Source organism: Anoplopoma fimbria, chromosome 20, assembly GCF_027596085.1.
Source record: "Anoplopoma fimbria isolate UVic2021 breed Golden Eagle Sablefish chromosome 20, Afim_UVic_2022, whole genome shotgun sequence".
Classification (NCBI taxonomy): Eukaryota; Metazoa; Chordata; class Actinopteri; order Perciformes; family Anoplopomatidae; genus Anoplopoma; species Anoplopoma fimbria.
In genome coordinates, this window is record NC_072468.1 from 16,391,900 (window position 1) to 16,408,938 (window position 17,039).

A 17,039-nucleotide genomic window follows, 5' to 3' on the forward strand; every position below is an offset into this window, starting at 1 on the left:
TGACAGATTCACAGGCATGAAATAGTGGAATATTACACATTACATAAATGTTTTTCCCTTTCAAAACATATGGTTGATACGTTGCTGATTTAAGATTAGTATAGATAGAAAAACAAACACTCTATTATTCAGAAGTCTCATTGTCCTAACTAGTTTCTCAAATCAACGTTGATAGCCATAAACGATAACAAGAAGAGCAGATAGCAACCAGACCCACGTCATTTTAAAGCTGGGAGCATCATCACCGGTGTGTGGTTCCTGGCAGCCTCTGGCGTTGTTGTCTGGTCTTATACTTTTATTGTTTCCCTCAAAATGGACCGGCAGGCACTGGTTGGCGATCTCGTCACAGGCCAGGATCAGATATTTGGTTTCCCGTTGGACACTCCTGATGCCGCACGTCCCTGGATCAATCCTCGCCGTGACAAAACTGAAAGGCAGCCGGCTGATGCACAGGTTGCCCTTGTGTATGACCCCCCCCTTGTTGGTGCAGACAGCCTTAACTCCGTCCAGAAAGCTTGGGGACAGGAACGACTGTGTGGGTCTGGAACAGCCCCCGATATTCTTGATGAAGGCCTCCCATGCATTCTGGTCCAGATTATTAGGAGTACCGGGGGGAATGTGGCGACTGACGAAGGTGTTGAAGCCGTTGTTTGATTTGGAAGGCTGGCAGGGAGCGTTGTTTATAGCAAGAGTAAGGTGACACATTAGGAGACAGACGGCAAGAGGGAGAAAAGCCTTGAGAGCAGCCATTATCCAGCAGTCCTGGAGAAAAACAAAGACTGTTAAGTCCCAGCGACGGGAACAAACATTGTAACACCTTTAATCTCTACCACCGCTGTGTAATCATTTACCTCTTACTTTTTCTGTTCTACCAAATAAGTGACATGGCACATAAGTTAACAATGTGCGCACAAGACCAAGAGACTGAAAAACCACAGCTTTCTGTCTCTGCAGATTTTTAAACACAAAAGCAGGAGAGGATGTAGAAAAACAACTGCTTGATGAGGGAACTTCTGTACCTTGTTTTCAGCAGTGGAGTCTCCTGTGACCTCAAGTGACCAAAAAGCTCCCGTGTGAGATCTTTATTGTCTTTCAGTTACCACATTTCACTTCCTGTTGGAAAGAAGGAGGTGTTTAAAGGTGTTTGCACTACTCTGATAAGTCCTGCTACTCTGATGAGGCTGCCTTCAGCACTGCTGTTTGTATGAGTTTTTTCAAATACTAACTTTTGTATTTGAGTGTATTTTAATTTGTTTTGATCATCAGGGCTTCAAAAATGAACATGAGATGTGTCCTCGCTATTACATCAACATAAGATGGATTAAATGCAGAAAAGTAAAAATATTATAAACATGCATAGAACTGATTAAATATATAAATGCTTAATGAGTTATTTAAACGTCTCTTTCTCCTGTTGGCCTGATTTTTTTCTGTCAAAATGCAGTTAATGACATGCTCTCATTTATTATTTCTCAAACCCGTAAATTAAAGATTAATTCTAATTTTGATAAGCCAATCATGTTTCTGGGACAAATCAAAAGCTTTAGTTAATGTCCCCACAGTCTGCAGAGTTGAATGAATTAGGTCATGCCTTGAGTTGCTGAAGGTTAAAATACATAAGGCACACTCACTAAAGAAACACAAAGACAACATGTTGAACTACTCTGTGTGCTCTTGTGGTCCTACTTTCTTCATGAACTGAGAGCATAATGAATAAGGATGAACCGATCCGACTTTTTCAGTCCTGATATCGATAGTGATACCTGGGCTTCGGGAAGTATCAATCTGATTCCAGTGTTTAAATAATAAGCTGTAGGCCTCACTGTGTGGAAAAGACTGGGATCATCTTTTATGTGCAACACCAGGCTTCACTTAAAGAACACTTTCTTAACTTTGTAAAACAAAATGGAACAAAGAAATATATAGATGTACATTTTCTGAGTTGTTAATGATATCTGATATTGGTGTTTCTCAACAAAAAGACAGAACATGCGGATGGATCTTCATAGTTTAATAATTTGTTGTTTCTTTGTTTAATTATTTGGGATTCTGTCAACAATATGTGAACAACACAGACACACACACACACACACACACACTCAAACAATGAAGAAATCAAAGCAGGTGAAGTTGCCTATTTCGGTGTTTTAATGAGATTCCCATGTTGACAAGTTATATACAACAACAAAAATCAGTCAGACAAAGATAATATATGGCACCAAAAACAGTTTTTGCAATAGAATGAACACATGTACATAAATATAACTCATCCATTTACAATATAATCCTCTAAATTGAGTTCAGAGTCGTGGTGTTTTAACAGCAACAGTTTATACTTTTTGCACTTTGAATCCCTTAAAACCTTCATAATAGATTTTCATTTGATAAGACCTCCTGTGTGTCAATGCTCAAGTCCAGGGGCAAAAGAAAATCATAATATTCCATTGAACTCACAGGTAAATATTTCACAAGTCTATTACATGTCATACAGTGCAGTGTGCTTCTGTGTCAAGGCAGGAAGATGAAATGACATCCAAACGTGTAACAAAAAAACCCAGTAAAATATATCTTACAAAGTATTTACATGAACCAATCATGCATCCCAGACATTGCAAGAGCAAACATACGACTCAGCACACAGACATGGTTACACCAACTGCTTCATGTGTAAACTGAGTGTGTTGCGTGTTTCCTGACTGAAGCCCTGAAGTGGGCTGTGCCGTCAGCTAGGGCTCAGTCTGAGGAGACGGTGACGGCTCTTCTTTCTTTTGTGCTTCAGACGTCGGATTCAGAGCCATGTCTTGTTTGATCTCTTTCGCTTTCTCTGGCTCCTTCATCCTGAAACATGAAAGGGAGGAGTCATTCCCACTGAGTCTAACAAATGCCTAAGGTACGCTGTTAGTGTAGTGTGTTATGTTGTCCAGCAGAGATCCTCACTTGTTAAAGAATACATGGAAGGTTGTGCATGAGTTGATGGCTTTAGTGTACTACTAAATAACTAGTGGAGCCATAGATGTTGAATTTTAGTTCACAATGAGAATATTTTAGCCTACATTTAGAGATATGTTATATGATAATTAAGTTGATAAATAAGTACAAATCATTCATGTTATTATAAACAAAGAGGGAGGAAATGTGCTAAAGTGGCTGCATCATCAAGTCTCCATCACGGTTTGAATGCCCACTGGAGGCATTTCAAAAGTAGACACTTTTTCAATACAGTTTTGAGTTGTTTTGCCTACATTTTTTTTTTCTAACAGCCTGTGGAAATTCTTTAAGCAGTAATACAATAAAGAGAGGTGTTATAGAAGAGGATAAGTCACCTAAATGGGTGGTTAAAGCAGAGAGTGGAGGTCAGGAATCTAGGTTAGGTTTTTAAGGTCAAAGGTTATAACTTTTAACGTTGACCTTGACTTGGGAGCAGGCCGGTTACTGGGTAGGACGTCCCAGCTAGAGGTAGAGCTGTCACAGATCAAAAGACAGAATCACATGACCAAAACAGAGAGACAACTTTTGATTTATCATTTCAAAGAGGTACATTTCAAAAGTCAATCTCTCCCAATCCTCCGCTCTTGGAGGTGACATTTTAAAGTTATCGCACACGTCGACGATTGACTTTATGAAAGCCAGTGGTTCCCAAAGGGGGATAAAGGGCCCTATGAAGGCTCCCTAGATCCTTGTGGGGGGGGGGGGGGGTTATGATCATTTCACTGTGATCTCATTTGAAGATTGAATCTCTGATCAGAGGTCTCATTCTCCCCAATCTTCTATTAATTCAGTTCTATGCAACATATTCAACAATGAAAATCATGATTTGGTCCCTAACCAAAGGACCGAAGACTCTGAGATAACACATACTGGAGCATATATGGGGACTTTGGGGACCCACCACATACTTTCATTAATCAGTGGTGATTATGAGAGAAAATATTGGGTAACAGCCATGTTACTGCAGCATGGGTCAAAGCACAGATTATCCTTTGCGCTGATCTTTGAGTTGTTTTAAATTTTTATGGTGAAACCTTACAAAGAGGATTATACATTTACTGACATTTCTTTTAGAGTTCAACCAACACTGTTTAGAGTCAATGCCAAAAACGGAATTTGACCAATTTTTTTAAAAAGAAAGCTGAGGGTGCTATGAATTAGTACAAGTGATCGTATGTCTCTGTACTCTTATACTCACTTGTTTCTTATTCAGACTCACTTGTTTTTTATTCATCAAACATTTTATATACATTTATTATCAATGAGGAAAGACTTTATAATAGAACAACTTTCTCCGATGAGGATGGCTTTCAAAAACATGGATTGAATAGGATATTTTACATAAACTAATATGTCAGTGCTCTCACAGCACTCTTTCTGTATTTCCTCAATTATATCATTTATCATTTGGCATTTATTTTTTACTTGTGTGCTGAAATATATGCCAATATATATATCTGTTATGGGCCCAAATCAGACAGTAATATCAGCCATGCCAGTGTGTTGGTCAGACTCTAAGTTATATCAGGTTTTCAACATAAATCTCAAAACATGACTTCAGGTTTTGTCAAATGAAAATGGTGTTTCAAAATGGATTAAAGAGTGCTATATTATATTCCCAGTTTTCTTCATTAACTCTTTGTTTGTCATTGAATTGATCAAAGATCTGCGCTTAAGGATGTCTGTCAAGCAAAAAAGAAGCAGTCACACTGTCAGTGCAAGTTGTGCATCCTTGTCAGTAATGAGATCAGGTAAACCACCTGTTTACCACGACTGATTCACGATGGAGGAGTGTAAAAAATCTGCCAAGAGATAGGAGATGGAGAATGAGAAGAGACAGGATACTTCCACATTGACAGCTCCCATTGTTCCTGCACACCGCCCAGTAAAACCAGACCAGCAGCGGGCTAGTATCTGTCGCCAGCCGTTGAAAGAAACGGAAACAGAGAAATGACAGAGCAACACAGCGAAGCGCCTCACCGTATCGTCTTCACGATGAAGCGAATGATCACTGCCAGACCTACACAGCCACACATCACTCCAATTACTATAGCTGTGACTTCACCTGCAGAAGAAAAAAACATGGAGCTGTTGAATTATTTAAAGTATTGGCAGACGGTTACTTTGTTCATTTGCACACACAAAAAAATACACTAAAAGCACATTTATTCTTACCAGAAGAGAGCTCCTTCCCGGATTCTACAACAAACAAAAGATTGATTTAATCATTCGAAAAATCACAATAGATTTTTAGTTCACAAACATTCAATCGTTGGTGAAACTCATCAAAATCTGCTGTTCCGCTGTTTAAAAGTCTTTCTGCCTTTGACAACAGTGCTGATATCACAGGTCTTCCAGTTCAGTCACTCACTACAATGAGGACTTCACACAAATTCTTTCTCCTTTGTCTTTGTCTACCACTCTGTCTCCCTCTTTCACTTCTCTGTGTCTCTTTTTTCCTCTCTCTTTTTTTCTCAGACTCTCGTGATAACAATCGAGTCACTGTTTAGTTTCTGCAAATCCTTTTTCTCTAATCAGCTCGCAAACAAACACAGAGTCCCCCTTGCTGTTCCACCCCTTCCCCCTTTAGTTCTGTCTCTCGCTCTATTCCTGCCGTCCAAAGGCCCTTTTACCCAGACAAAGTCACCGGTAATCCTTAATATTCCCACATTTCTCTCCACATTCCACTTTTCCTTCTCTGCATGGATTGTGCTAATTGCTATGGTCCACATGGCCACCCACTGGCTTGTTATAGTGGTTTGCATTACAGCGAGGTGACATAACAGTCCACCAGTGTAGAAGTGCTGTATTAAGGTTACAGCAGATTGGCTGTGGCCTTTTGCAATCTTGAATTAATACAACCTGAAAAGGATAAACTCTAAGAATATACTTGTCATATATTACCATAGTATATCCCTAAAATATGTGATTCTGAGAAAGCAATTTTAAGGCAAACAATTCCGAACACAGCATGTGCTCGTCTTTAATGTCAACATTTTGATGAATGATGTCCTCCTATAGCTTTGTCTGTCTTACCTGCAGTAAAGGAGGCGAAGGCGACCCTGTGGTTGATCGGTTGCGTCGCACGGTAGTTGTCCTGCAGCAGCATCCTGTCTGGATCTTTAGCTTTACTGGAGTAAAGTATTGTCTCCATCTTCAGCAACTGGAGTGGAGAGGTGAAGAGGAGAGGAATGGAAAAAACGGTTACACTCCTCCTAAGGCATTATACTTAAAAGAGAAGGTAATTGACTGACGCAGCAGTAAACACTCAACAGGTAGACACCGTTTATCAGTATCAAAGATAATAAAAGTGGTGGTGGATATTACTTCCCAAATCTAGGTGGGGATTGTGACACTAAGGCCATGTCCACACTAACCCGTTTTCAAATGAATCCGCATATCTTTTTCTGCGTTTGCACCGAGCGTCCACACTACACAGCGTTTTAGGGCACCGAAAACGAATACGTTTGAAAACGCTCCCGAGGACGGAGAAGTTTGAAAACGCCGCGTTTTCATGATAGTGTGGATGACGGAAACCGAAGAAGTCCGAACACGATGACGTAGGCACCGCCGTTCGCTACTTGATTGGTTCTTAGCAGTTATGACGTGTCATTCCCTGATTCGTCACCCCCTTACCACGTGACCCTTTTCCGGAAGAGAACAACAACAACAGCCTTGATACCGATCGACTAGCAGGTTAATTCAACATGGATAATGTGGTATTTGTTACAAATGTTTGTACATAGACGTTCAAACATGTAGGGACTTAGGACCCAGGGGAGCACAGGTGACCCATGGCAACCCAGAGGGGGTTAGGTCTTTGGCTTCAGCTGGAATCAGCTGTTATGGAGAGATTAGAGGGGCGTGTCCAGTGACGTCATCAGCCCTAGGCTTGTGTTGACCAAATGTAGGGACCCATAATCTAGTAAACTTCGTTTAATGACTGTTCATTTAAAGTACATGTGCTGTCTGTGTGGGAGAGATAGAGTTAGACCTGCAGTGTTGTAACTAAGCTTGGAAAATAAAACTTCTAAAAACTTCCACGAAATGTGTCTGTTTGAGTTCATGGAGGAAGATTTTAGAGGAAGTTCTTAAGTATCAAGCACGACTAGTATCAAGAGTAGTGTAATCGTATTATCTGTACCCAAGCAACCAATGTACTTCCTGTTTACACCGGCATGCGCATGCCCAGTGCACGTGAATAGTCACGTGATATTTGTTTTCAGGGGAGCAAGTCTGGACGCACATAATTTCGAAAACGATGCTGAAACGCACGTGTGGACGGAGATCTTAAAACCCCGTTTTCATTTGAAAACGAGTGAAAACGGGTTAATGTGGACGTGGCCTAAAAGGGGATTGAGGTAGTGATTCGGCAGATGCGTTCTTCCTCTTTTGCTCTCCACACGGACTGTTTACCTGCATTCAACCAAAGCCTGCTCCAACATGATTGGTCAATACAACTCTGACTACAACAGAATACTGAACAGCCAATATCAGAATCTTGTCCCAGTGCCTACAGTTTGTATAGATTGGGTCATGATTAATGTTTTTTTGGATGATTTTTATTAGTTTTATTTTTTGTTTTATTAGTTTTATTAGTGGGAAATTATATGCTCTTTGGTGGTTTGATTATGGAGCACAGGAACGCAAGAATATCATTTTCGAGGCAAATAAACAGAAATTGTAGTATGAAATAGGGCTGTCACAAAAATGACATTATCGACTTATAGTACGATTTTATCACTTTTGCTAACCTCAATATTGTCCGTCGTGTTTACCAGTCTACAGCTTTTATCTATTTAGAGTATTTAAATATTTTTTCACATTCCAATATAAATGTAAGATAAGATAATCCTTTATTAGTCCCGCAGCGGGGAAATTTGCAAGTGTGAATATTCTTAATAATTTAAAGTGCATTGCTCTTTGAAAGGGTGTAGTTTGTCTTCTAGAAGAAGGTAAACGCTTAGTTGAGGCTTGTGGGATCCACCTCTTCACACCTTAGATGCTTTACCTGTGCCTTTGATATTTGAACCCTCTCGTTGAACAGTGTCCAGGTCACACTCTGGTAGCAGGGCGGCGTCGTCAGGGAGCCGTTGTAGCGGTAGTACCGTCCCAGATCCTTCGGGAGCAGGGACTGGATGTCAAACGATGGAATGTACACCTTCTGATCTGCCAGGGGGTGGAAGGAGGAGAAAAAAAGTATGTGAGGTCTTATAGATACGACTGCTGGAGTCAAAATATATATAAATATAAATTGTATGCACATATGCTTTGCAACAAAATATGTAAAGAATTTATATTGTAATTCATTTGTCATAAAAGATAAGATAAGATAAGATAATCCTTTATTAGTCCCGCAGCGGGGAAATTTGCAGGCTTACAACAGCGTAGAGTAAAGACAGCGTAGAGTAAAGGGAAGATAGAAACTGCAAATGACTAGGTAGAGAGAGAAAACTTAAAGTAATTGTGTGACAAACAAAAGATGTGTTTTTATACATTTTAAATAGACGTACCAGCATGTCTGATGCGGCTCAGGTAGTGAAGGATGTTGTTAAATGCTGGGTTGGTCTCTTCACCTGTCTGGGAAACAAGAACTCAGGCTTCAATGTTCATTGCTTTGCTCAAAAGTACAATTAATGCTACCTTTTAATAAGTATTTGTTTTTATTACCACAATAAGAATCCCTAAAACAGCCAGGCCGTCACTCTGCGTCATTGCTGTGGACATGTTGGGGTAGAGCTCAGAGTTGTAGTGCACCACATGTAGCTGGAGAGAGGAGGAACACTGTTAGTTTGTCCATTCACACGAGAGACGTCCTTGTTTATCCTCCTGACAGCCGAGGGGTTAAAAGAAGACCGAGGGGGAGAAACTGTGAGAGAGAGAGAGCTGCGTGCAAACTGAGTTTTCCTCCTGAGAGAATAACCAAAGAACAATAAAGATCGGCGAGGAGACTGAAGTGAATGAGAAAGAGCTTAATTGTCTCATTATGTAATAAGACCACTCATGCAAGACATGTTCCATTTTTTTTTTTTACGAATATTTGTCCTCTCTTTCATTATGTTTGTGAATTTTATTTTTTCAACCAACTCATGATTTTTGTATTTTTAATCTGCTTAAATTCTCTCATGCTGGACGCCCCATTAGCTCACCTGGGGCCTATGAAGTAAGACTGACTCCTTACCGAAGTGTCCTGGGCTTGATCCCCCTTTCCCCGCCTCTTTGGCTGCTCAATCAAATATAAGCAAAAACACCTCCAAACTGTTAAGGTTTAATTTTGTTAGATTTGTTAAGCTTTTTGTTAGTTTGTTTAGCTTTCGTTGGGTCCATTGGTCCTGTTTTCATGGCCTATTTTCTGTTAGGTGTATCTTAATGGCGGTTTAGGATAGTGGGGGGAGCCCAGATCCTAGGACCCATCGTGGATTGGGCTGGATGTCTTCCCTTCTTTTTGTTAACTTTGTGGTCTGTTGTGAGGTTTGGGTTGATTTGTTTGGTGGTCATTTATCTTGTTTAGATTGAATGTTTATTTTCTGCTTCCTTCACTCTTGTGATAATGTTGCACCTCTTGTGAAAACTTTTGAAGTTTTTAATGTAATTTAATGGCATCTAGATTTGGTGATTTTGTGTTAATCTGGACATTTTTGGTAATTTGTGCTTGTGGCCAATTGTACTGTGTGTTGCATTTAGTGTTTTGGCATACTTTGTTGTTGTAGTTCTTGGCCTTTTGTGATGGTTATTTGGGTTGCGGAATTTCTGAGTTACGAGTTTTCTGTTTTGTGGTTGTTTGCAGTGTTTTGGGCTGTGGCTGAATTTTGTTGGCTCACCTGAAGATGTAGTTCAAATGTTTGTGTTTGTTCACACTCCTACCATGGCTGTACTGAAGATAATCTGCTGTTAATTGCTGAAGGCCAGTAATAATGATGTTCATACATAAGATAAATACGAAATTCTATTTTGAAGCAAAATATGAACCATTACTTATTAAAACAGCATCATTTTTTTCCACCTGTATCAACAGGGGTGTCAATGCTTAGGACTTTGATGACAGAATGTAAAAAATGTTTAGTTGATGTGCTCGCAGTGCGTCTCATATTTATGTTTTCTAAAAAGCAATGGTGATTATAAACTGCAGCCAACAAAAGCTCGATAAATTCATGTTTGTGAAATGAAACTCTCGCTTCACAGCAGCAACCTTTGGGGATCAGTCCAGACAATATGGTCGTGAAGGCACTCCTCAAGGCGAACATAATGTTAAAGAAGACAATGATTATCTAGTCTCAAAGTTTAGTAACAACTCTGGACTATTTAAAGTTAGAAAGCAATGGATTGACATGGACTATTGATTAAATACTGAATTTAAAATGTGGATTAGCTTGGCATATGGGCAATATGGATGCGTATCTCTCAGTAAATAATAATTATGATAGTAAGTATCTTGTCACGCCATGGTATAAATAGCTGTTTTATATTTAAGAATGTATACAACGGAAATGTGGGGCCAGTTTGAATGGAGTTTGCTAATGCAGGTCTTCAGTGTTGAGGTATCCGTGGCAGGGGTAGTAATGTTCTAACTGACGCATTGTCGCACTACCTGTTTGTAGATGTCATAGACTGTATATAAATGTGTTTGTATGTGGAAGTATTCACATGACGTCACCTGCTTTATGGTCTATTTTAAAACTAGCAATTGAGACCATAAACTCATGTTTACAGTGTTGACTTAGGTCATAAATCAAGGGAATAGTAGGATCAATTTTTCATAGAACTCTATACAGTCAGACTCCTTTTGAAACCAGCGGAGTCGCCCCCGGATGGCCATTAGAACGAATGTAGGTTTAAGGCACTTCGGCATGGCTTCACTTTTTAAAACCAGAGGTTGCTGACTGGTAGATGTGTGTGTCCTGTAGAAATGTATTCCTACACTGTTAAATCTGCAGTGTAATCCATTTTAATCTGATGTTTGTATAATTATAAAGGCTCAGTTAAATCACCCTTATCTTAATTTAGAAAGTTAATCATTCTTTTACCTGGACAAAGTTCACCTTACTAGCTTGGTAGCATTAACACTTTTTCATCCTTTTGTCTATAACAATGAACAGAAATTACTTCGCTCTTAATATAAATGTTCAGAGTAAACTGATTTTTTTTTAACCTTTGTCATTGTATTAATCTATTTAGGTTTCTTCCATTTAACAAAAAGTCATAATCACAAGAGGAACACTCGCGGTTCATTTTTTTTGTATAAAATCTTAGAAATAACTTATATGACCGTGACTGGATTTTACCATTTACAGTGAGCTGTGTTTAAACCTACCTCTGCATCTGCACTCAGTCCGTTGATGGTGTGTTCACTGCCCCCATGACTCGGGCCGCCGCTTCCCCAGTGGAGGTGCATTTGCACAGCTGTATAGAGCCAGGGCAGCCCCCCTAGTCCCATCCAGTCAGGTAGCTCAATGACCGCTGATGCAAAACAAGAGCTGACTCTTTGAGTTCAACTGACAGGGGAAGATAGCTGAATATCAAGTACTAGAATGGTGTTTTTCTTAAAAATGAATTTCAAATCTTAACATTTAAAGCATCTCCTGAATTTAAAAGTAAAAGGTTTGCTGCCAGGTTACAATTGAGGATGATGCAATATAAACAGACCAAGTGTAAGGCTGCTCGGTTACCTAGGAGTGGGTCATGTTGGGAGCTGGCTGCCATAGTTACCTGTGTGTCCATTGTTGTACATAGTGAAGGGCCTGTTGCCGTGCTGGTTGTAGCCCAGTGGGGTCAGGGGGATCAAACTGGGGTCATATTTAGTCTGGGTGGTAACCACATCAATGGGGGACTGAGAAGTACCACCACAGTCGGGGAAATACTGCGACCACTCGGACTGACCCACCAAGCCTTTGACAAGGGAAAAGACAGAAAACAATGGCATCACCAAATCACACAGCCGACCGGCTTCCAGTCCTCCAGTGAAAAGTCTCCATTGATCGGTCTCTAATTATATAAGACAATTAATTGGGTTCCTTTTTAGGTTCACAGCCTCATTGTGGTGAATTGGAAAAAACGTATAATAAGACGTTTTTTGAAGTAGGATCTCTGACTACACAAGGCATTTTTTTTATGTTTGGGCCATTAGGGTTATAGAGGATCAACAATGCTCCCTTTACTATTGATGGTTTTAAATACTTTAGCTGAGGCTGCATTGAAATTAAGTTGAATGTTATTGAATCTAAATTTCGAAATCTTTAATTAAATGGAGATTCCAGCAAGAACCGCAGTCACATTTTTACATTGAGCCAGTTTTTCTTCAGTGATGATGTTTCCATTCAACACTGGTATCAATAAGAACACACGGAGGTGTGTGTGTGTATCCATAACCACCGACAACATCGTACCAATAATAATTTCTAACCACAGCTGAAATCTTCTGTTGAATTATAATAAATGCTGCTCTGTTTCAGACTGTCAATACTTAAATTAAAATCAATTCAAATGCAAGTGACGTGTTCCTCCCATGAAACAAAGACTCACACACACACATGAACGGCGACAACAAAAGCAGGCGATCGAGGCAACTCATTGAATAACTACGGCAACTGAGAACCACAACAATATCAATACAGAATGCCACTTGAGCATTTTATTCACTATTCCACACTTGGTTCTACACTATTATCCGGATGCTTTTACAACTTCAGTATAATTGCAGTTAAATTACAGAAAACAATGAGCTTCTTAAGACATAGATCCTGAAGATGTTGCGAATAACACAATAACTGTAATGCTATTTAGCTGTATGAGCATCTGCAACATTTGCACAGCTCAGGTACATAATAGTTTTTTTTAAATACAAAATTGATTTGATCTTGTGTTAATTAACAGGAAAAAAAAAAAATCCTAGCCTGGCATTGAGATGACAAATACAAAATATTTCCTATATATAAGAATATTCTTTAATTAAGTGTCTCTTTCGAGTGTTGTAAACAAATGGAATGATTGTATACCATAGCCAGATATTAAAGATTTACAACTGAATATTGACTTTATATTTCTTTTGAATTTATATTTTGCAAAACCATAAAAATAACTGAATCAAAGTAAAAAATGTAAAATGATGACTCTGATTCCTGATAAATAATAAAATAATAATAGCATTAACAATTTTTAAGCTTCCTCTCAGAAAGATAAAGAACAACATATTATTTTGGTTGACAATATGTAAACGTGGTCTGTTTTTTTGTACATTTTTACACTCATTATAGAGATTGAATGGTTACAGTGTCTAATTTCAGTTAATGTACTCATGTGTCTACTGTATTTATAAAGTAAAATATGCTCTATTTAAAATTCTACAGATAATTGGCTTGTGAAAAATTAAAGATAATTTAATTATGAAAAGGACAGATAAATATTGAAAAAGTACGTTAGGGAGAGGAGAGTGATTCAGGCTCTGGTTTCACTGAGTAAAAGAAAGAAACTGGTCTCCCCAATTGCATAATAAAAGACAGTTAGAAAAAAGAGTGAAAGAAAAAGAGAGTGACAAGTGAATCAAAGAATCTGAATTTCAATTGCAAGGAGAGGAATGCTTTAGAAAAAGAGATGCCCCAAAAATGTGTCAGCAATTGCAAACAAAACGTATAATTCATATATTTGCAATTGCAGATTTTGAAAATGTTAACAAGTTATTAATAAGAAGCATGTATGTTTATGTTAAAAGGCTGAAGGAAAAAGCAAAAACAAATTAACATCACAATGCATACGAGCACTGTACCATGTTTGTCATACAATCATCCTCTCTCTCTCTCTCTCTCTCTCTCTCTCTCTCTTGCTCACACACAATGTAAGGAGAGGACTTTACATTGGTGATGTCAACACATACCACTTCTCATCTCCCACTGATTTCCCAGCGCCTGAAACCCCCACCTTGTACCTCTAATCTGTTTTCTGCCCCACTATGCTTCACTACTCTCCACAGCAAAGCCCCTCACCACGACCCAACTTCAAAAGTGAGTCCCGTGGCACTGCAACTGGTTGCCATGGAGGTCCCCATAGTAACGGGAGGGTAGAAAATTCTGACCCCCTGCACTTGCCCTTCCTCTCCTAGCATGGCATCCCTGTCAAGAATACAGGCAGGATCAAAAACACACACACACACACACACATATATATATATATTTACTCACTTAGATTCTGATGAGAGAATGATGTAATGTGAGACCAACTCTCTCTTGATTACTTTATATAACGGTCCGTCTCTCGTGTAAAAAAACAAAAACAAACGTGTAATACTGCTCTTTCGTGTGACAAAATGTTGTGTATAACAGAACTGTCTTTCCACTTCAGCTAACAGCTCTGCAGCAGCCACATCATGCAATGCTACGTCGCACAACATGCCTCACACACACACACACACACACACACACACACACACACACACACACACACACACACACACACACACACACACACACACCTCACTCATTCATACGGAATGTGGATGAATCTCAATGACTGTAATTTGAAGAACAAAATGACAAAAATAAAAATATTATAAAAAAATATATAAAACATGTCACTTAACTTATTGGCTACCAGTCAAAAGATTACACCACATATTTCTGCACCATACACTACTCCATACATTAACAGCCTACATGGCCTTTGTATGGATACCAGTTTGCTCCAGTCACAGCCTCTTCAGTTTGCTGTGTGTATTCTGTACTGTACACCGGTGTTGCTCTCCTGAATACATGCTGGGATTGGTGGTCTGTGTGCCCCCATTCATTCCCACAATGTCATTGTCCACGGCATAGGCAGCCAGTGTGCGTCCACAACACAATCAACACATAAGTTATTGTGCGCTGCAACAATACGGGGCACGATTTGGTATGCTTTTGCTTCATCCCGTCCCATCTCCCTCTCTCTGTCCACCAACACCCTCATCTTCGTGCACCTGCCTCCCTCCGCCTTCCTCTCTCTCTCTCGCTCTGCCTTTTTCCTGCTTTCTTCCTCTCTGTGCCCCTCCGCCCCTTCATCATCTCTGTGTGACTGCTGTGCTCATGCCAGCTTGTTCAACTGTAACTAATACAGACAGGGAGAGACGTAGAGGGAAACAGAGGGAGAGGGGTTGGGAGATATGAGGGGGAAATCCTACAAAAGCTTCTATGAATGTTTTAGAGTCTGCATATGAGTAGTTTCAGTCAGACAGTAGCACTTATTTTCAGTAAACTTTAAGATGTGTTTGTTATTAGCAGACAAGATTACCCCAAATTATCCTGAATTAGGACAAAAGAAATCAATCATATCAAAGGCCCCCTTATTTATTACAGAATTTAATTCTGGATTTTGCTCTTGGTCTATACAGCTCTTAATAATCAAGCTGCAGATTACATTATATCTGACATATGTAAAATGTATTCATAGTATCATCCATCCTGTTTTTGTTAATCTTTCTTTAATCATGCTCTGCTACAACTTGCCTTTGCATGAGATTATATGTGTTACAAATAAACTTGAACTCACCAGTGTAGGTCCAGGTAACTTCCTCTGAAAGATAATAGAAATAGAAAGAACTTCTAAAACTCTTATTTTTAGCTTCTTCCTTTAGCTCACAGTGGTTCTAGATTTGATTTTCATCCAGAACTGACCATGTCAAATGCATCACATCCATAAGATTAAATCATATATATTTCACATAACTATTTAACATGTTGTGTTTCCATCAATTTCTAATCAGTTATCATTCAAATCATTACAGTACAATTTGAAACAAGTACTCAAATACTACTGAAATCCAGGAGTTATTTCTGGGTTTTTACTACAGCTCACACTGAAACACCCAAACAATCTACAAGAGCAACAACACGGCAAAACAATCTCACGTGATGCTGATTAATTTGTCGATTAAGACCTTACCAGCAGCGGGGGCAGTTGTCCACTGGAAACACTGAAGCATTAGAAGGATAAAAAGACCCAAACAGTCCATGTTAGCCCTCCTTGCCCATAAACAGCAATGAATGAAAGTGAACACAGAGATGGAGAGCAAGTGAGAGAGAAAGAGAGAGGGAGAGAGTAAGGGAAAGTGGGGGGGGAGACCGACCGGGTCCAGCGATCCCGCCTGCCACAGCTCTGTTTAACAGCCAGAGTGTGGATGTTACATGCCGGCTCCACTCTGGCGTGCAGGGTGACCAGAACAGGTCTCAGCGAGAGAGAGATGGAGAGAAAGTATGAAGAGAAGAGAGGGAGAAAGAGTGTGGGCAGAGATGGAGAGAAATAAGGGACGCAAAGAGGGACCAGTGAGTGAGAACTAATTCAGTGTTACATAGTTTCTGAAAAAGGAGGTTGAGAGGACGGAGAGAGGGACAGAATGCAGCGCTGAGAAAAGGAGGTTACTGCATCGTAACAAAGGGACACAAAAGATGAGAATAAGGGGCCATATGACACAAAAATGCACAGATCATAGGAGAGAAATGTGTGAATTTGAGAAGAGTTGTCTGAATGCTAAACATTCTAAAAAGTGTTTCTGAGTTCTGGCTAGGTGAAAAAAAGTTTGACAATAAATTTCATCTGACATCAACTTTCCAGATCTTTTTTTTAATAAATACTGGATATGAGAAGAAGAAGAACTGACAGAGAAGAGTGGATGTGGATGTATCACAAAGTGGTTTTCAAGTATATATTGCTTAATACAAAGCAATAAACATAAGTGAGCAATCAATTAGAGAGGCATCTACCTTTGCTTTGATTCACCAAACCTCAATGAATCGGACGATGCAAGGTTGTGGCACCTCGCCCGGAATAGGGAAACCGGGGCACCCTCCTGGAGCCAGACCTGGTAGGGGAGCTCGCCGGCGAGCGTCTGGTGGCCGGGCCTTGGCACATGGGGCCCGGCCGGGCCCAGCCCGAAAAAGCTACATCGTGCCGCCACCCTGTGGGCCCACCACCCGCAGGGATAGGCATTGGGGTCGGGTGCGATGTGAGCTGGGCGGCAGGCTGGGGCGGAAACCTGGGCGTGCTGACCCCCGGCATCACAGACTAGCTCTAGGGACGTGGAATGTCACCTC

The 17,039-nt window shown here is 39.9% G+C and overlaps 1 protein-coding gene across 1 annotated transcript; it reads right to left on the reverse strand.

The window, feature by feature from the left end:
- Positions 1 to 2,128: 2,128 nt before the first annotated feature.
- On the reverse strand, positions 2,129 to 15,961 carry ca14 (carbonic anhydrase XIV). Its single transcript, XM_054622146.1, has 13 exons — positions 15,892 to 15,961; positions 15,499 to 15,522; positions 11,695 to 11,874; positions 11,300 to 11,445; positions 8,659 to 8,754; positions 8,502 to 8,568; positions 8,000 to 8,157; positions 6,025 to 6,151; positions 5,164 to 5,187; positions 4,969 to 5,053; positions 4,749 to 4,790; positions 3,409 to 3,462; positions 2,129 to 2,838 (listed from the first exon to the last, which is right to left on the reverse strand). The coding sequence occupies exons 1-13, from the start codon at positions 15,959 to 15,961 to the stop codon at positions 2,727 to 2,729; spliced, it is 1,185 nt and encodes a 394-aa protein (XP_054478121.1). The 3' UTR covers positions 2,129 to 2,726.
- Positions 15,962 to 17,039: the final 1,078 nt, after the last annotated feature.

Bases quoted from the DNA above. Each gene is read 5' to 3' on its own strand.
- ca14 (XM_054622146.1), bottom strand. From the start codon at position 15,961: ATGGACTGTTTGGGTCTTTTTATCCTTCTAATGCTTCAGTGTTTCCAG. The intron at 8,755-11,299 runs GTAGGTTTAAAC...TCCTCTCTCCAG, and splicing joins GACTGAGTGCAGATGCAGAG to CTACATGTGGTGCACTACAA. The intron at 8,158-8,501 runs GTACGTCTATTT...ACCCCCTGGCAG, and splicing joins GAGCCGCATCAGACATGCTG to ATCAGAAGGTGTACATTCCA.